The sequence below is a fragment of the Mustela nivalis genome (genome assembly GCF_964662115.1).
Source record: "Mustela nivalis genome assembly, chromosome: 7".
Classification (NCBI taxonomy): domain Eukaryota; kingdom Metazoa; phylum Chordata; class Mammalia; order Carnivora; family Mustelidae; genus Mustela; species Mustela nivalis.
The window spans coordinates 9,836,397-9,856,570 of record NC_139026.1 but is presented as its reverse complement, the minus strand read 5'-3'; the positions used below and the strand labels follow the sequence as shown (position 1 = coordinate 9,856,570).

Sequence of the window (20,174 nt, the reverse complement as noted above, 5' to 3'; positions counted from 1 at the left end):
ACTCTTTCCATCCATCAACAGCCCTCTAAGGCAGGTTCTCTCTCTAGTCCCATTCTAGAGAGGCAGAAACTGAGGCCAGGGAACTTGGCAGAGCCAGGACTTCATTCGTCATCCCAGTGTGGCCTGTGCCAGCAGCCCCAGCTCCTCAAGGACGTGCCTAGACGCTCTGGGACAGGTGTCTCAGGAATCTGCAGTCTTCTCCAGCTGCTTCGCAGAGCTAGAGGCCAAGGTCCCGGTCCCAGTCCCCAGGACCTTCCCTTCACCTTGGTCATGAAGCCACACCGAATCCTTCGGGCTCCTTTACTGGACTCCCCTCTGCCTCCTGGCCTAAGGGCAGAAGAGGGCGCTCCAGAGCCAAGGCAAGTCCAGGCTTTGAGGCCTCCCCCATCCCACCCTCTCTCCCCTTGCTCCCTCACCTGCTCCTTTCTCCAGCCCTATCGGGTCACTAGCGTTTTCTCTGGAAGTGCAGTGCCTTTGACCAGGCTGTTTCCCACCCCTGGCCAGGCCCTCCCTTTCCCAATTGTAAGCTTCCATGTTGAGAGGGCAGCCTCCTCCAGGAAGCCCTCCTGACTGCTGCTCTGGGTTAGTTGGCTCCTCGGTGCCCCCACCGCCCTCTAGGGCATGACTGCCTCAAACAGGGATGATGCTGTGACCTAAGGCTCTATCTCCAGGTACTCTAAGCTGGTGGGGAAAGCAGGGAGGAGGAGCAGAGACAGAGAACAGGTGTCACTCACCTCCTTCCAGGCAAGGCAGGGGAAGAGGGACAGGGCCAGTCTCCCTGCCCTGCCTCTTCCACTGGCCATGACCCCAGGCCCTTAGTCAATACCTGTTGGGCAACCACAGGACACACTGGCAGGGACTGACTGGAGGGGGAGGAGCGCAGAGCTGTTTGCTTCCTGAGGGGCAACTTTGGCCAGCCCCACCCCTCTCTGCACCCCCCCAAGACACACACACCTGTGCTTGGGCCCGGGGCGGGGCTTGGAACACGGAGGAATTCCTTGAGGTGTGACTTCTTGATGGGTGGTCTCTCCAGGGGTCCCAAGCCTCCAGGCAGCCCCTGCCCCATCCTCCGGGGAACCCCGCGGGAACGAGGCTGACGTTGTCACTGGCCCGTGGCCCTTGCCCACAGATGAGAGCCTGTGGCTTCCAGAGCCCGGTCAAGCCAGAGCTGAAGTCTTGTGGCCCCAGCGAGGCAGGATGGGGTCTGGCCTCCTCCCTCCCAGCTCCCACAGCCCTCCCTTCTCCAAGCAAGGGAGGGCGCTGGGGTGGGGGGAAGAGAATGGGGCCGGGCGCCCAGAAGGTGGGGGTGGGGGCTGGGCTCTGGAGCCAGGGATGCTTCCTGCGGACATTCTGGACATTCGACTCCCACATTCCGGGCCATTCCAAAGACTCCTCACTCCTCCTCCCTTCTCCCTTTCCCGGTGTAGGGGGAGGGCAGCGGCCCGGGTCTGAGCTAGCCGGCACGGGGGCCTCTCGAGGAGGGACTGAGGTCTGGACTGGAGGGGCTGCCCCGAGTCCTGTCCGAGGCACCGCCCCAGGGGTCCTTGTGATTCTCATAAACAGGAAGTCCCCCCCCAACCGTTGCAGACAGGCCCCTGTGTGTGCAGACGCTGGCTCTGGAGGCCCAGCGGTCCTTGACCTCTCCGGCTGCTTCCTGTTAGCTGGGCCAGAGGAGAGAGAGGGAGACAGAAATGACCCGAGATGGGGAGAGGCCTGAGGGAGTGTGAGAGCAACAGAGACAAGCACAGTGAGGCCGAGAAGGGGGGAGGCCAGAAGTCTGGCCCATAGTAGGTGCTCAGGAAATAACGCGGCCTGCGGCTGAGTAGGGAGGAGCGGGCCACTCTGCGGACAGGAGCACAGTTAGGGAAGACAGAGGCACCCCACTCTCACTGAAGCCTGGCACGTAGTAGGTGCTCAGCAAGCATGGGAGGCCTATGTTTAGGATAGGCGAGAAGGGAGTATTCTTGGGAGAGTAGCACTACTGGGGGGGGCGGTGGCGGGGATAAAGGGGCTCCCCTGGCCTGGCTGCTCCCTGTGTGCGGACAGCCCCCCAAGGCTCAGCACCCCATTGTCCCTGTCTGGCCCCCACCCACACCACCCCCCACGACTGGCTGGGCCAGGCCACTGTCTCAAGGCCCTTTATTTTTAAAATCCCTGTGGTGTTCCCACCCCAAACCGAAGGAGCAGTGCCAGCCACAGATCGGCCTGCGGCCTGGGCTCAGGGCCCAGAGGCACTGGGGGCGGGGCATCCGGCCAGCCCGCAGCTGCTGGGACAATTCCGGGAGGCCAGTGAGGCCAGCTAGGCTCCTGGGATGCCCCCACACTGGGCCCAAGGGGTTAGAGCCCAGAGGCCCCCCGGGGCAGCAACCAGAGGAGCATGTTAAATCCAGTGATATATTCTTCTGCCCAGCAAACGTCCGTGTCCCCCACAGTCCACCAGACAAATAGGAGCACAGCACCTCCTGGGGGGTAAGGAAGGACCAGCAGGCTTGACCTCAAGAGGGGTGACAGGTGGGGTCTTGCAAGGATGCAAGTGCGACATCTGTGGAGCAGTTCTGGAAAGGGCCCCCAGCTCCTCCCAGGCAGTGTGGCCTTGGGCATGGCAGGTGGCCTCTCTGAGCCTCGGGCTCCTCCAGTAAGACGGGCCAGTGAGAGGCACCACAGAAAGCTGTGTGCCACCTCCCTGTGCAGCAGTGAGCAGGGCAGCAGTGATTCCTGCCCTCGGGGACCTTAATGTCCTGGGTGGAGGGGAGGAGCCCCTGTATGAGCAAGGTCATGGTAGTCTCTTAAGACACGGAGGAGAGGCACAGGAGGGAGTGTGCCCCTGAAGGCCGGTGAGGCTAGGGGTGGCACCGAAGTTCATTTAAATGGGTGGTCTAGGAGCGCCTGGGTGGCTCAGTCATTAAGCATCTCTCTTCGGCTCAGGTCATGATCCCAGGGTCCTGGGATGGAGCCCCACATCGGGCTCCCTGCTCAGTGGGAGGCCTGCTTCTCCCTCTCCCACTGGTCCATCTCTCACTGTCTTTCTCTAAAAAAAAGAAACAAACAAACAATAAAAGGTAAAACGTATCCCCTTAAATAAATAAATAAATAAATGGGTGGTCTAGCAGGCTTCTGAGGAGGTGAATTGGGGCTGACAAGGAGGCCGACTTTCACTTACCTTGGGGAAGTGTGTTCTGGGCAGAGGAAGATGCGGTGCAAAGGCCCTGAGGCAGGGATGGAGGGGAGAGCCTCAGATCATGGGTAGAAAAGGATTTTGTAAACTCTGGGGGGCTGTGCACTTGCCCTTCCAAGCCTTCTTGGTATTGTCGTTATGTCGGTTCTGGGGAGGAGACAGGAATGTCCCATACACTCAAACTGCCACTGAGGGCCCTCCAGGCATCTGTTCCCCTTCATTTACTCCACCTAGAGAATGCCAGGCTGGCTGGCTGGCCAGCCGAGGTGCGTGGGCCCTTGGACTACAAAGGGTGTTCACTCTGGCCCAACCCGTTTTCTCCTTTGATCCTCCCAATGGCTATGAGGTAGAGAGGAGGGGCGCTCATTATCGCTGGGTCCATTTGATGGATGGGCAAACCGAGACTGGGGGTGGACGCTAGATGGTGGCGGCAGCTTGCTGAGATCACCCAGCTCATTAAGGGCAAAACAAAGCCATGTACCCAAGTAGCCTGGTTCCCAGGCAAGTCCATTTCCCCCCTCAGTCGTCCCTTGAGACCTTCCCCAGGCCTCCCCCAAAAAGCATTTCCCTACCTTACCCCAGCATCTACGTTGGCACCCACAAACCAGCATGCAAACTCCACCAGGAGGTACCAGCCTCCCCCCAGGCTCTCGCCAGAGAAGAATGTGGCCTGACCCTCCCCGCGGGAGCTCTGGCCAGCAGGCCTTGGCAGAAGAGACACTGGCTGAGTCAACAAGAGACTGGCAGGGGCTCAGACTGCCCACCGAGTAGAGTCAGAGACCAAGAGGGGGCTGCCCATCTCCTGCCCCTCACTCTCCAGACCACCCACCCTCTTCCTGGTCTCGGCAACCCCCAACCCGCTTAACCCCTGCAAGCCTGCCCAGGAGGTGGCCTGGTGAGAATCAGTTGGTCAGTCCCCTGCAGAGAGGTGCTGTGTGACCTCAGGTAGGCTGCTCCACCTCTCTGGGTCTGCTTTCTTACCCGTGAGACCCTCTACTCACCCCTGAGGCTGTCGTTGGCTTTGTGAATGAATAAAGGTTACTCTGCACAGAAAACCACAAGCCACTGTGTCTCTGCGAGCTGCAGGGGGTGCTCCAGAGTCCAAAGGCAAGAGCTGTGCCCTGTCGCCTGTGCCAAGTAGGTACTTTCGGAGCGCTTGCTGGGGTGCGACAACTGAGCCCATGGAACAATGCAGAGAAGGACAAGGCTAAACATCTGCGATCATCATGACCCACATTCCCAGCCTGTGTGTGCAAAGGTCCTTACCCAGCTATTTTCCTTGATCACAGGCATTGTCATTCCCATTTTACAGATGAGAAAACTGAGGCCCTTGGAGGTGAAGGAACTGGCCCCATCCATAGCTGGGACTAATGGGAGCCAGGTCTTCTGACTCCTATGGGGGACATTGGGAGAGGGGGATCCCCTGGGGGCCTCTGTGTGCAGCACCAGGAGGTGGAGGAAGGTAGAGTGAGCAGGGGTTATAGGGAGTCCATTCTGGCTCCATTTCAGGGAAAAATTCTTGACTGGCAGAGCTGTCCCCTTGGGGTGAGCTCCCAGTCACCAGAAAGGTAGAGACAACACCCAGTAGTCAAGACTGCTTCTGAGCAAGTCCAGCCCCAGGAGGACACGTGCGTGGCCCTTCCAAGACACTAAGACTGACGGAACAGGGTCCCTCGTGGCCTCAGAGCCTTTGCCCTCAAGGTAACCGAGCACTGGGGACACCACAGGCCTGGGCTTGAATCCCGTGGGACCACTTCCACACTGTGAGAGGTTGAGGAAGTCACTTTACCTCCTCGGCCTCAGTTTCCTCGTCTGCACAATGGGGGTGTGAGGATTAGAGCAAACCCAAGTAAAGTGCCCAGCCCAGAGCTCAAGCTCGACCCAGATAACTTAGGTGGTGTTTCGTGAATGTTCTTCTGGCTTCTGATAACCTTCCTCTTGCCCTCAGTCTCAGAGAGGAAGGAGAAAACCAGCAGCTGAGAAGAGGTGGCAGGGAGAAGGGTCATTGGATGAACCCAAGACTTGGGAGCCTGGAGCACCGGGTTTGAGCCCCAGCTCCACCAGGAACAGGATACCTGCTTCCCCTCCTCTAAGAGACCACGTCCTTAAAAGCCCTTCATCGACCCAAGCGAGCCAGCTTTTGTTAGAAGAAAACAGATGGACCCATGCATCCCGGAATGAGCCTCAGGGTGAGAAAGGAACCCCGAACCTCCATCTTGGGGCCACATGAAGCCCCAAGGGCTGGGCGAGGTGGCTGGGGGGAGGTGATCCTGGAGATGGTCAGGCCAAGGCAGTGCTGGCTCCCAGCCCACAGGCCTATCTCTCAGGCCAGGCTGGACCGCAGAGAATAGTCCATTGTTTCTGCTCCTCAAATACTTTTCCTGTCCCCCTTGCCCCTCCTCTCTCCACACCCCACCCCTACCTTGAGAACAAAGATCTCCTAGAAGACCCCTTCCTCACTGCCCTTCCATCTAGGCTCCTGGACGTCTGGCCCAGCTCTGGAGAACCTGGTTCCTTCACCCCTGGGACAACAGGGTCACCAGGTCCAGACCCTTCGGCTGCCCTTCCCCACCTCCTGCGGCTACGGGCCCCTCAGACCCCCACCCCCGCCTCCATCCATCCATCGGACTGTCCTCCTCAGGGGTGGGGCTGGAGGAACTGACCCTACATCCTTCCTAGCCACCGTCCAACTTCTTGTCCTGTTCTCCAAGAGAAAGGGAGCCTGGCGGCGGGGAAGGGGGCGGGGGAGCCTTTCCCCGCCCCCATTTCCCTGCAGAGCAGGGAACAAGGAATCAGAGCTGAGTTGGCCTGCAAGGGTCCAGCTGAGAAAACTCTTCCACATGGCCGGCCCTTTTCCCAGAGCCTGGAATTCCAGAGGCGTTTCCGGCCCTGACAGCTGCCTGCCTCCGGGAGCTGAGCTCTCCCTCCAGGCCTCCCAGCCACGCCCTCCCAAATACCCTTGGGATTAACTCCCATCCTAACCCCACCGTTCCAACAAGCTACTCACACCCAGGCATCACCCCTAGAAACAGCTGAGCTGGACAGCCAGGGACTAATCTGCCATCACCTGGCCCTCAGGCCACCCGCCAGCCCCGTGGTGGGGCCCCATTGTCCCTCATCACTCAGTCATCACTCCAGCCGACGCCTCATGGGGCACACACTCGTGCCAGACATGCACACTTAGTGTACTCAGCCTGGCTCACACGCTTTCTGCTTTGCACAGCTTCACACATCTGTAGAGAGCCCCATCCTGCCTCCTCCAGGAAGCCTTCCTGGGAGCCCTGCCAAGTCGGTGCTCTGTCTGAGCCTTCACTGTCTGTGAGTTTGTGTGTTTCATCATTAGGGCTGGGAGAAGGCACCAGTAGGCACTCAGCAGATGGTCACCCACACCGAAGGCAGCCCTGGGGAGTGTGGCTTCTGGGGACTCCCAGCTCTGCTGTGGGCTGGCTGGGTAGCCCTGACAAGACCTGACTTCTCTGGGCCTCAGTGTCTCCACAGCCCTCTGAGGCCCTGACACTCCACAACCAGTGTTGACTCCTGGGGCTCTCCTGTAAAAAGGAAGGAATGAGAGGACGGAAGTTTCCTTCCAGAAGGGTCTCCATCCCGTGGCTCCCTCAGAGCACATTCTTGTCCTCAAGGTCCACCAGGGGAGAAAGACCTGGGGCTAGCTTGCTGTCTGGTCTATTAGTGAGGAAACCCCAACCAGGCTCCCAAAGCACCCCACTCCCAAAGGCAGCCCTCACTGGGGGCAGAGCAGCAGCCCAAGCTAGCTCAGGCCACAGAGGGCCTGGCATTCAAGGCTTCTATCCCATCCTCCATAGTAGACCCTTCCTAGCTCATCCTCTACCCTTCTGGCCTCTGTTCTCTACCCAACTCACCTATGGGCTATGATTCCCCAAGATATGAAGCACAGCTCAAATACCACCTCCTCCAGGAAGCCTCCCTGGCCCCTTCTACCACCGTTTTGACCCTTCATCCTCACCAGTATCTTCCCTGTGTCTTCCCTACCAGACCAGAAGTCTCTGGAGAACAGGAACGACACCCCTTACTCACAGCTGCCTCCTCACAAGACACCCCGCCTGGGGCCCTGACCCACAGCAGGAACTTACTGAAAATGTATTAAACGAAATCATCTTTGGGGAAAGAAAATAATAGTAACTGTCTTTCCTTGAGCAGTAACTATACAGGTCAGGCAGTGAACGTTCTAGCCCATCACAGACACCACAAATGAGGTCCAGGCAAAAAAAGCGGCTTGTCCAAGGTCACTTTGCTAGTGAGAGGCAAAGCCGGGATTTGGATATGGGTTGGTCCAACCTGCAGATACACGCTGGGCTATACAGGTTAGAGCATTAAGTTGGGGGGGGGGGTGTAACCCCCTCAGAGCCATTGCCAGTCTACCCTAGCAGACGACATAATCTGTCTCATGAAATTCCTCAGTGCTGTCCCCTCCCCCTGCAACATACTAATAGGTATGTCTGAGACCCTGCCAGGAGTCTGGCCCACAGAGTCTCCCTAGAGTGGTCCTAGGAGGCGGGCTCCTGCCCTTATGGTGAGGGCAGTCAAGTTCAGGGGACAAGGATCCCCTTCAGATGCTGCCTGTGACCATGCACTTCTCCAAATGTGCCAGGAGTACTGGGAGACCCTCTCCTGGGAGACCTCACAGGCCAACTGACATCAATATGCAGGACGGACCCGGTGCAGGGGAGAGGCTCGCTCTGAAGGACCACCTCCAGGAGGAGGCGATATTTCAAAGCAGCCCGTCAAGGATGTTTTGCCCCAGGGTGACCCACTGATGGAGGTGAGCGAGGTCTGTGAATGTGAGAAAGATGAAGACAAGTTCAGAGACCATTGCTGGTCCGCAGAAACCGGGTGTGAGTCGATGTAAGGGTTTGGACAGGATGGACAGGGGAAAGGAGTGAGCGCAGAAAAGGGCACGGGGGTGGGTGGGGCTAGGGGTCAGCTGAGGAGTGGCTAAGTGGTTAGGTGAGTGGAGGAGTAACAGGTCAACGGATGGGTGAGTGAGTGGATGAAGAGAGGGTGGAGGGAGAGTCGAGGCACAGATGCGAGCGTGGGTGGCATGCGGGAGGATGGAATGAATGGTGCCTGCATCCGTAGATGGATGGACCACTGGCTACTCAGGAGAGAGAGTACCGGGAACACCCATCAATGGGCCAAAAAGCCCAGGCAGACTTTGGGATGGAAAGGGTACGTGCTAAGCTCCCTAGGGAGGGGCTGGGATGAGGGCTGATAGATGTGGCCGAGCCAACTCACTCCGCTCAAGGATCCCGCTCCAAACCTCACTGGAGCCGGGTGGGCAGCCACTGGCATCCTTGAGTCCCCAAGAGGGAAGTGTCCCTCTCTAGCTGTTCCCTGAGAGGACACCCGGCCCAGAAACTGCCTCCTGCGCATAAGCCCCAAGCCTCAGCCCACCCAGTCTGCAGGGGTGAGTTGAGGGGGCAGCTGAGCTCTGTGATTCAGCCCAACTCCACCCCCTTCCCCCTCCCCAGAGGAGGAGCTACTAGTGGCTCCTGAATTCTAGGCAGCCAGAACCCACTAGCAGCTCCCAGTCCCTGGCTGGGACACATTTGTTCTGCATTCTACACGGTGATTACAGCTCCCCAGGGTTAACCCGTGCACTCCTGGACACAGACAGCCCCTCCAGAGGGGAAGGAAAGGGACCCTGAGAAGTTTGGTGGAGGAAAAAAAAAAGCACAGGAAATGGAGACTACCTAGCCTTTCATCCTTCACAGGGTGCCAAGATCTCTTCATTCTACCCATTTTCCAAAGGGAAAAACTGAGTTGGATCCTTAAATCAGGAGTAGAGCAGGGAACAGGAACACAGCCTGCATGGAGAGGTAACTTCTGTCTGGAGAGAGGCTTTTAATGAAGGGAGAGAGCGTCTCTTAGCCTCAGTTTACCTATCTGTAAAATGGGGCCAAAAAAAAAAATTCCTGACTCACAGACCGCCTTGCCGTGTGCTAGTGGAGACCAAGTACCTCGCACATAGGAGGAAGGTTCTCAGCCACTGGTTCCCTGCCCCCGGCCCGGAGCTGGAGAGGATGGAGGGAGTGTGCAGCAGGCTGTAAGCATTCCCACTGAGACTGCCTTCTCAGCCATCTCTGGGGCTGGCGACAAGTAGCAAATATCTGTCCTGGTATATTCCATTTTACAGACAAGAAACTAGAGGATCAGAGAGGCCAAGTGCCTTTCCCCCAGTCACACAGTGCCTGGGAAGCCGCTTGAGCCAAGTTTTGGGTTCAAGGCCTTTGACACGGCACTAAATTGCTTCCTTTGCTAGTTGTTCTGGGGATCCTCTGGCTAGAATGCCAAGTAATTTATTGTCTAAATAGGTCACCTTTGAGAGTAAAAGGAACTGTTGTTAATACGCTGAGGGGCCCCTGGCTCGCTCAGTCGGTATGGCCTGCAACTCTTGATACCACGGTTGTAAGTTCAAGTTAAGTTTATTTACTTAAAAATAAAACCTTAGAGGTGCCTGGGTTGCTCAGTTGGTTAAGTGTCCTACTCCTGATTTCAACTCAGGTCATGGTCTCAGGGTCGTGGGATCCGGCCCAGTGTCAGGCTTTGTGCTTGGCATGGAGTCTGCTTGAGATTGTCTCTCCCTCTGCCTCCTCCCCTCCCCCCCCCCTCTCTCTCAGATAAATAACTCTTAAAAAATTTTAATAACATCTTTTAAAAGATAAAATCATTGTGCTGGGCCCATCCTGGGCCAACAGGGAAGTATGGCCATCGTGCCAGAGCAGGAAGCTTTGGGCAAATCACTGCACGTCTCTGCAAAATGGACATGAGGCACTATTGTCCCTATGGGGCTCTCATGAGGATTAAATGTGGCAGTGCCTGTAAGAGGCTGTAAAGGACTGGTATACACTCGATGCTCAATAAATGCTGGTTATTACTACCACTATTAATGATAACAGCTCCTAGTCTCTGCCCCCATCACTGTCCTTCCAGTCCATTCCTGGCTCAGAGAAAGCGCTTCCAAATACACATCTGACTCACACTGCCGGCTGGCTCCCCATCCTGCCCGGGAGAGGTTGGACACCCGGCCCAAGGTTAAGCCCCCACCACCTGGCCCAGTTCTCTCCCAGCCCTTGACTGTGCCCCCGCCCCCATTCCTGCCTCTCAGGGGTAGTCACCCTTCTTCACTCGTGCTCTTCAGCACCCCGAGACTGTCCCCAGTTCCCCCCCCCCCAGGACAAATCACCTCTGAGCCGGACCCCGAGGAAAGGGCTCTGACCCTCAGGAGTCTCAGTCCTACTGCTGTGCCACTCGAGCAGATGCTGGAAATTCTGTGGGCCTCAGTTTCCCCACCTATTCCTCTGTCCAGCTGGGGAAATAACCCCATGCCTTGGTGGTCAGTGAGGATTCAGGGAGCCAAAGCCAGAGGTTGAGCCCTCTGTCAACAGCAAAACCTTGTCTCCTCCACCTGAGGGCAAACACACCCCTCCTCCCCAGCCCGGACATCACACTCAGACAACTTCCTTCGGCAACACCCACCTCCTCCAGGAGATCCTTAGCTCCAAATCTTTGCTTGTGCCCCTCCCCTCCGTTCCCCCTGCCTACGCGTCCCTTACAGCTTAAGTCTGCTATCACCTTTGCCCTTGCTGGCCCCCTCCTCTCCCCTGGAGGCTGTTAGGGATCTCGGTGCAATGACAGCCCCAGGGACCTTCTGCCTGTCCCCAAAGAACTCACAGTCTCAGAGAAGGGGGAAAAAAAAGAGAGAGAGAGAGAGACAGAGACAGGGATCAGAGCTCTATCTTTCCTCCTTGAGGACCTGTGCAGGGCAGTTCCCTACCCCTCCCAGCTGGGGTTGGGGGATGCTCAATAAAGCTTTCGGAACCCATCTGTCTCAGGTGTGGTCTTACCACCACTGAGTACCTGTTCAGCAGGCCTCCTAGGTGCTGACAGAGCAGAGAACAGCTAAGAACATAACATCTGATGCCTACTATTATCCTATTTTACAGATGGGAAACTGAGGGCCAGAAAGGATAAGCAGTGACTAGGCCCGGGAGGAAACCAGGCGGTTGGGTTCTAGGGCGCCCATCCTTGACTACCACACCACACACCACTCTACAAGTTGCGTACCGGGATCTGCTCACGGGTCTGGCTCAGTCAGGCCTTGTCCCAGCACCCCTGAGGCCTGCACTGGACTGAAAAGAATCCGGGATTGGGAGAAAGGCAGTGGGCATCCCAACTTGTAGAGCTCAGGGTCTACGCGGGTCTTCCTGGCATTCAAGGCCCCGGAGACCCGAAAGGATCGGCTGGGGAGACCAGGAGCCAGAGTCCTCAGGTCTGGGCGCCCCGAGGCCCTGAGGGGAGCCAGTGGGGGAGGGGAGGGCTACCGACAACGCGCGTCTCCCCACCCCCCGCCCGCCCCGGGGCACCCGCACTTCCCCCGGATCCCCCCCTGCCCGGGGCCGCGGGCCAGAATCCCGGCCCCGCGCCCCGGCCGCCCCCCCTCCGGCTCTCATCGCCCCTCGGGGCGGCCCGACTGGTGCCCCGGAGGGGGCCCCGCCCCGCCCGCAGGCGGGAGGAGCGAGGCGCGGGGAGGGAGCGCGCCCACACCCCGCCCCCGCCCCCGGAGCCAGCCCGCGGAGCCCGCGGCCAGGGCGGCGCAGACCGGCCCAGCCACTCGCCCGGGCTGCGCGCCGCGACGCGCTGCCGCCACCCCTGCCGCCGCGTCCGCCCCTCGGCCCCCGGCCCCCGGCCCCCGGGGCTCGCGGAGCGAAGGTAACAGCGCCACCTGGGTGGGCGTGGACGCCGGCTGGGGTAGGGGGAACCCGGCACCCTCCTAGGCACCCGGGGGCTGGGGTGGGGGCGAGGCCAGGCGGCCCAAGGCGCTCCTGGTGCCAACAAGGAAGGCCCAAACGCTGGCCTCGGGAGTGGCGCAGGGTCCCTCCAAGTTTGGGGGTTGTTTTATACTGTCCCCGGCGAGCGGAGGGGCGCAGAGTTGGGATGGGTGAGCGGTAAAGCGGGCTGCGGGAGGAGGGGGCGAGCGGAGGGCCGTCTACGCTCCTTCCTGCCCTGGGGAAGGAAGGGAAGGAACGGGGAGGGGGCGATGTCCCGGAATGTCGGGCCCCTTGGCGAGGCCGGCGTGGAGAGCGGGAAGTGGGGGGCGGGAGGGACCGCTGGGGAGATGGACCAGGCACCCTGCCCCCTCCCCAACCGCCGCATTCCAAGCCGAGCAGCGGATGAGGTCATCCCGTCCGGTTCCCCTCGGGCCACGGCAGCAGGCTGTCCCCTTCTTCCGCGGAGCGACCCTCCCCATTCTAAACCCCTGCCTCCCAGAGGGAATGTTTTATGGCCGAAGTCTTCACGGTACTTCCAACGCCAACTGGCCTCGAGATTGTTCTGTCCTTGCCTCTACCAGGCAGGGCCCGCAAAGTCTGAAGCCCATTTTCTAGACCGGGAAACTGAGCCCTAGAGAGGTAGAGGGACCCGCCGGAGGCCGCGCCAAGCGCCTTTCGGGGACTGGAAACCAGGACTGGGGGACACTTGGTCCGTGGCCAATCCCCTCCCCGAGTAGAGGGCTTTGGCCCTAACTTGGAGTGGTGGGCCAAGAAATGTCTCCCCCAGCCCCCCCCGCTCTTCCCTCTCACTCCCCTGTGGCCCTTGGTGCTCCCTCCTAACCCCCTCAGACTCCAGCAACTTCTGTCTTCGAAGCGACTTCGGACAGCTTGATGCCCTTTTCCTGGTTTCAGTTTGCCCGTCTCTCCACGTGCGGGGGGTGTGGGGGCTTTAAGGGCTATGAGGGTCCCCAGGGAGTTAATCTTTTATTCTAGGGCCAGTCCTGACCCAGGCAGGGCCACGCTGTCCATCGGTACTGGTGGTGGTACCTAGCTGGACACCGGTGGCGAGGGGGCTGTGTGCATGTGCGTGGCCTTTCTGGTGACAGGTGGCGCTCTGGCAGGCACGCGGGTGACCCCCAGGTGAGCCCGAGGGTGCAGCCGCCCCGCCTCTGCCCTCCCCCAATGTCAGACAGCCCCCTCCCTCCACCGCACCATGGAGCCTCCACAGCGGCCCCTGTCGGCCGCTGTGAAAGCGTGGTCCCTGCTTCCCGCCTCAAACCTTGTCCTTTGCGGTCATGACCACCATTGAGTAACAAAAGTGCTTCCGCCTGACTATCCTCTGTAGACTAAATACAAGGGCTGCTGGGACCTTGAGGCTGCTCGCTGACCACTCCTGCCTGGGTCACGGGCACTGAATCCACACAGCTGAGTCTCCTGCCTCCCAGGCCGGCCCTTCCTGAGCTCAGCTGCTGGGTATTACCTCCTCCAACAACCCTCGCTGGGCCCTTGTGGTCCTGCCTCTGCCCTGGCATTTACTAGTGATGGTGACAGAATCCCAGGGAGGCTCCCGGCCACGGCACTTTCTTTGCTCTGTGACTTGGGGCCGGTCAGTCCCCTTTTCTGCACCTCATTTTGTTCGCCTGTAAAATGGGCGTCCTGAGCGTTAACAGGTAGTAATTCTGGGCTGGGGGGAGGAAGTTGGCCTTGCACCGGGACACCTGGAGCCCCTCTTCCTCCAGGGCCAGGTGGGTGCATCTGATCTTCCCCCAGTAACCCTGCAGTCAGCACCTGGGGCCAAGTAGCTGGGACCAAGGGGGCCCCGAATGAGAGGTGTTAGTGCTGGCATGTTGGGTTTGCGCTCAGGCTGCTCTGCTCCAGGAACTGGGGCTTTTATTGCGCCTCTGGGGAAGTACCAGCTCTTGATGTTTGTACTTGTTTTCCACGTGGGAAAAGAGGTCCCCAGTAGCAATGCCCTGCCCTTGACCCCACAACCACTCTACAGGCAGGGTCTCTTTCTTGCAGTGTGCAAGGTAGAGGGTGAGGACAGACCTTCCAGAGGCATCTGGGAGGCAGGAGCATCCTAAGACTGGGGCAGAAGCTGGGCTCACAAGTCAAAGTGGCCGTGGGGATTCGGTGGGCACCATCGAATCCATCTTACCTTTTGCTGAGGTAAGAGCAGCTGCTTCGAGGTGGGGACTGGGAGAGCAGTGGGTATAGCCACAAGGCAGACATAGGGACCCCTCACATGGCATCTCAGGATGACGCCCCCCCAGTTCCTCCCCCCTCCGAAAAAGTCATCCCTCATCTCTGCAGAGCCCGGAAACGTGGCCCCTGCCGTGTACCGGCTAGGTGACCTTGGCCAAGTCCCTTCCCTCTGAACCTTGGCTCTCCCTGTAAAAATGGGCTAACCCTCAGCTTTGCGGGGCTCTAGGAGTCCGATGACGTCATGTACTGGTTGGCCAACTGCAGAGTGCTCCGTAACTTAGCAAACATTCCACGAGGACTTGGTGCCGGGGGTGCCAGGGAAAAGGATGATTCACACAGCCCCCCCCAGGGGGAGGAGTTAGCGTTGGGGGAGGATCTGAAGGTGGGAAGGGAGAGAATGTAGTCGAGAACAAAGCAAGCTTTGTTTTATTGCTTTCTTTGTTTTTATCTTGTTATTTAACCTATTTTGAATTTCAAATAACATTGAGAGGGCAGTATTGAGATTTTTCTGCTTGGAGGTGGCTGCAAAAATAAAAAAAAAAAAAAGTTGAGGCACAGATCTAGGTGTTCTTGTTAAGGATTATTATCAGCTTTTATCAGCTGAGGTCCCAGGCCCTTGGCAGTAGGTGACTTGCTCAAGGTCATACACTGAAGCTTTTTCCCACCCACCCACCCACCTACCTGCCCTCCCTTGGAAGGTGGCAAGGGGTGATCTTTCGGCAGGAAGGTCGTTGTAGCTATCTCCTGCGATTGAACCCCTGTTGATAAGGCACTTGCCACGTGCAGATCCCAAGCTGGGTGCCAGGAGGGAGGGGGACAGGAACATGGAGACATCGGCCACACCTTCACGGTATGTTGCCAATTTGGGGAAATAAGACCAGGCTCCAGGAGCCAGTCAAAGGCTATGTGAGTCAGAGGCTCTGAGTTCAAGTTTTGACTAGCTCTCTTGATGTGACCTGAGTTCAAGTCTCAACTAGCTCTCTTGAGATGACCTTGGACCCTCTCTGGGCCACAGGAAAACCAGAGATCAGGCCACAGGCTCATAGGCCTTCTCCAGGGATGGGATCAGACCAAGAGAAGCTTAGAGAAGGATGGGGCCGGGCCGGGGGGCGAGGGGAAGGTTGGAGAGCGAGGAATAGCTTCTGGCACCAACCTGACAGCAAGTCTTCTGCCTCAATTTGAAAATAGTAAAGTTCTTCCCTGCAGGCCTACTCAGAGCCTTGAATCGACTCAGGCATGCAATCAACAGCTGGGAAAAGCCACTTTTGACCACAGGATCCTTTTTCCGGGAAGCACCTTGAAGGTGGAGGGTTCTGAGAAACCTTGGTGCAGGCTATTTACACAGAAGTTGCCAAAGCCCGTGTGGCAGGGCACCACCTCCTTCCTGGCCTCTCTGAGTGGAAGACAGTTTAACCCACAGAGAAGGAGGCTGATTTGCTCAACCTGGCAGCAGAGGAGACTGTAACTTGGGGCTCAAGGACTCTGAGTTGGTGGGGTGGGGTAAGGGATGGGCTGTGCCTTGGCCTTTTTTTTCTTTTTTTTTTTTTAACAGAAGAAACTTTTTTTATTTTTAAAAGATTTTATTTAGTTAGTTGACACAGAGACACAGCGGGAGAGGGAACACAAGCAAGGCAAGTGAGAGGGAGAAGCAGGCTCCCCGCTGAGCAGGAAGCCTGATTCGGGGCTCAGTCCTAGGACCCTGAAATCATGACCTGAGGCAAAGGCAGACGCTTAATGCCTGAGCCACCCAGGCTCCCCTGCCTTGGCCTTTTGACCGTGTAGACTCATGTAAGTCAGTTCACTTCTCGGTGCTGCCATTGCTGTAAAACAGTGCCTCCTCCCTCAGGGCTGTCGTGTGAGTTTCATGAGTGACAGAGGTAATTTACCAGCATTTAGTAGGTGCGTCGCAGACGGGTGGCTATAAGGACCATCCACGCTTCTTCCTGCTGCACATCTCGAGTGGACAGCTGGGTGGACTATTCTGTCCCCCCTCCCAGTGGACCCTGCTCAGTGGCAACCACAATGCCGACCTAACCCCTGTCATTTCCTTTGCCTACTGTTTAATGTCAGGTGCCCAGAATTATACAGCGTGTCCTCCTCGTGCACTGGTGACCCCCATCTCTGTCCGGTGGGTGTAGTCCCCTCCCTCGAGATGATTTGGACCCAGGATTCCCTGGGCCCACCATCATTTTCTCTCTTTCTTTCAGGAATCTACCCCTGGGCAGAGAGGGGCTGACCACACTCGAGACACAACCTGTTCCTTCCCTGTTCTGAGACCGAACACCTACAGGGGCTTCCCCGGGGCCAGGAGGCAGGCCCCAGGGAGAGAACAGCCATGGGCCTTCCATAGCCGCAGCCTTTGGGGGTGACCCCTTAGGAGCACAGGGGGCGAGGGGGGGCAGCTTTCGTGCACCCCCCTTCTGCAGGGAAGGAGGGAGCTGAGACGCGGACCCCGAGCCCGAGCCCCGGGCAGGGGCATGGACCAGCAGCGGTGAAGAGCCAGAGCTGATGCCAGGCCCCCAGGGGGCAGGAAGAGCCCCCGCCATGAGCCTGGGCAAGCTCTCACCCGTGGGCTGGGTGTCCAGCTCGCACGGGAAGAGGCGGCTAACGGCAGACATGATCAGCCCCCCGCTCGGGGACTTCCGCCACACCATGCACGTGGGCCGTGGTGGGGATGTCTTCGGCGACACCTCCTTTCTCAGCAACCACGGGGGCAACTCGGGGAGCACTCACCGCTCACCCCGAAGCTTCCTGGCCAAGAAGCTCCAGCAGGTGCGGCGGGTGGGGGCTCCGCCCCGGCGGATGGCCTCCCCTCCCGCACCCTCCCCTGCTCCACCCGCGGTCTCCCCGATCATCAAGAACGCCATCTCCCTGCCCCAGCTCAACCAGGCTGCCTACGACAGCCTCGTGGTGGGCAAATTCACCTTCGACCGCAGCCCTGCCAGCTCCATGGACGGCCGCTCCAGTTACGGTGAGGGTCCGGGCTCGCTGCTCGTTCTGTAGGTGCTGAAAGGGTTTGATGGGTCAGCCCAGCCTCCGAGTGGCCGCTTTTCCCCCGCGTTAGTTCGGTTTCCCTACGGAGGTCAGGCCCAGTCTGCAGACCGTGGATGGGGTAGGGGCCAAGGGGGACAAGCCAGCTCACTCCCCAAAACCCAAAACACACTGAGGTTGAGAGGTGAGGAGCTTGGGTTGGAGTCCCAGGGGCCTCTAACCTGCCCTGCTGTGTCTGGGCCCCTGGCTGAGCCAGCCCATCCCCTCCCGTCCCCTTCAACCCCTTCAACCGAAGCAGCCCTCTTGAATCAGAATGACAGAGTGGAGAGACTGGGAGTCTGGACTCAGGATTAAAATCCTGGTTCTGCTTGATGTCCGACAAGCCAGCTGACCTCTGTCAGGTCAAGGCCTGGCCTGTATCATGGGTCCACGAAGGTCATTGCTGGGATCCACAGATGGGATAACATGCATCAGGGATGGCCCCGAGTCGCAGAGTAGGTGCTTAGGACACAGGACTCACTGCTGTGTTGTTATTTGAACAGAAGTTCCTGTAACTTGGCCAGTTTGGAAGAAACACTCCCAGGGACAAAAGCCATAGGTCCCTCCTGCTGTGGGGGCACGTGGCCAGGGCCACTTGGGAGCCACTGCTCAGCTCACCTGGGAAGTGGAGCCCCTGCTGCCCCCTGGTGGCCGTTTCCTGCCATGTGGCTTTGCCTCACTGCCAGGGGCTTCCTCCAGGGCTCCGCCTCTCCCCTGTGCTGCTCAGATCTCCCATGGGGGGCTGGTCCACAGTAAACACCCCAGGCCTCGGGCCTGGCGGTCCTGGAGCGAGAGTGTGGTCCAGAGGTCCGTCGCAGGGCATCTGCCTGTCCTTTCGGTCTGTGATTTCTGTGCAGTCAGATCCTGGTTGCTGGTTCTTTCCCTGTGCCTACAAACCAGCCCACGAGCTGTGGGTTCGCCTGCAACCCTTGGCCCCTGTCATGGAAGGGGACCAGGAACCATGACCATCAGTTGGGAATGAGAGCCAGGAGGTTTGAGCTCCAGGCTTGACTCCACCCCCTCAAACTCTGTGACCCAGGGCAAGCCTTTCCCCTTGTCTCCAACTGAGTCCTGCTTTCTTAATCTGCCAAATGGGAATGAGGACTGTGTGTCCACTTTCCACTTCTAGACTTGATAAGAAGATCCTCGTGAGAGACTCCAGGGTTCACTATATTGGAAAGAGGGGAGAAACTGAGGCCAGATGGGAGAGCGACATGCTAGAGGCCACTTAGCAACCTGGGCCCGGTCCTGGCTCTCCCCTCCCCAGTTCCTGGTTAGGGACCTCAGCTATGACCCTGCTCCCCATTTTTCTTCCAGGCGTGGACTCTGGGTTCTGCACTATCTCCCGCCTGCCTCGCCAGGAAAAGCCTCGTGACCGAGACCGTGATAGTACCTTCCCCCCGGAGACCGGGCTTCACCGCTCTGACTCCCTCCTGTCCTTCCACCTGGACCTCGACCTTGGCCCGTCTCTCCTCAGTGAGCTCCTTGGGGTCATGAGCCTTTCAGAAGCCTCTGCAGCTGAGACCCCAGCCCCCAACACAAGCCCCCCGGCCCCTGCCACCAGTCCCCCGGCCCCTGCTACCAGTCCCTCAGCCCCTGCATCAAGCCCCCAGTCCCGTGGACACTGCCCCAATGGGGTAACTACTGGGTTGGGCCCAGCAGCTGAGATGAGGGCCAGCCCGGTGGAAGAGGATCCCCGTGCACCTGCTCACATGGCCCCTGGCAGGCACTGGGGAGCAGGCTGGGGGGACAGGGACAGGGACAGGCAGGGCAGCCACCACCACACTGAGATAGATTCCTGGCCAGAGCCCAGGAAGGTGCTTCCCCAGGCTCGGGCTTCTTGGGAGAGCCTGGACGAAGAGTGGGGGGCTCCCCAGGCAGCCAGCAGGACCCCCGTGCCCAGCACAGTGCAAGCAAACACCTTCGAGTTTGCTGATGCCGAGGAGGACGATGAAGTCAAGGTGTGAGCTCAGGATCCTGCCTGGGCCCAGGGCGCCGCCCAGGAAGAGCCCAGGTGCAGAGCCTGCACCCGACAACTGGGTCTCCCCGTGATTGATGGGAGAGCCGAGTCGCCCCCAAGCTCCTCCGCACCTCTGCAGGACAGACAAGGGAGGGAGGCCAGAGGAGACCAGGCTCGTTCTGGGTCCTGCTGGGCTGCCTCGCCCTGCTCCCCCTGCCACTCTGGACCCACGGCCATTCCTGAGGCCCACCCCCACCCCTGTGCCACCCCCCGCTGCTTGTGGAGGGCCCAGCCTCACAGTGCAGCCTTTGTGCTGGAAAAACTGTCTTTGCTGGGGGTGGCAGGGGGGGGCAGCGGGGTGCATACCACACAGGGCCATTGTCTCCTCTCGCAAAGGGACCGCCTGTCCCTAGCTCATCCTAGAGCTGCCCCCAGCAGGGTCCCTGCTCCATGCCCGAGAGCCCTAGCCCTTGCCTAAGGCTGCTTCCCTGACATGACAAACCTAACCCCTGGCTTATCCCAAATGTCTCAGAGAAAAGTCAGGTGTGACCTCACAGGGGAGGAGTCCCATCTTCTTGTGCACCCCAGACCCGCTTCTGGGTCCTGATTAAAAAAAGCTTTTTTTAAAAAGTGTCCTGCAAGATGCTTGGGGACCTGGGAGAACAGGGTCCCCTCCACCTGCTTAAACAGCCTCCCATCATGTTTGGAAAACCAAAGAATCACACCTTCTCCCCCCCCCCCATCACCCACACCCCCGGGGGGGCCCCCAGTGAGGGGAGGGGCCAAGGCAGGGGGTAATGAGTAACCAGGTTGGAATGAATGTTTCCGCGATAAAGAGGCGCAGGTGGGAGCCTTATCTACAGTTCCTGGAACAGCCCCTGGCCCAGGTGCCTGGAAGCAGGGCCTGCCCCATGATCCCAGGGGGGGCAGCTTGGCGCTTGGCCTGGTGATAATCAGAGACAAATAGGCAGCCGTGGGTGCTTGCAAGTGTTTGTGA

General features: G+C 58.8%; 1 protein-coding gene across 1 annotated transcript; it reads left to right on the top strand.

Annotated features, from left to right (window-relative positions):
* Positions 1-11,769: 11,769 nt before the first annotated feature.
* On the top strand, positions 11,770-19,807 carry CDC42EP1 (CDC42 effector protein 1). Its single transcript, XM_082740184.1, has 3 exons — positions 11,770-11,923; positions 16,395-17,158; positions 18,535-19,807. Exons 2-3 carry the CDS (start codon positions 16,696-16,698, stop codon positions 19,182-19,184), a joined length of 1,113 nt encoding a protein of 370 aa, XP_082596310.1. The 5' UTR covers positions 11,770-11,923; positions 16,395-16,695; the 3' UTR covers positions 19,185-19,807.
* Positions 19,808-20,174: the final 367 nt, after the last annotated feature.

Coding starts and splice junctions, on each gene's coding strand:
- CDC42EP1 (XM_082740184.1), top strand. CDS start 16,696: ATGCCAGGCCCCCAGGGGGCAGGAAGAGCCCCCGCCATGAGCCTGGGC. Junction 17,159..18,534: donor GGACGGCCGCTCCAGTTACG/GTGAGGGTCCGG, acceptor TTTTTCTTCCAG/GCGTGGACTCTGGGTTCTGC.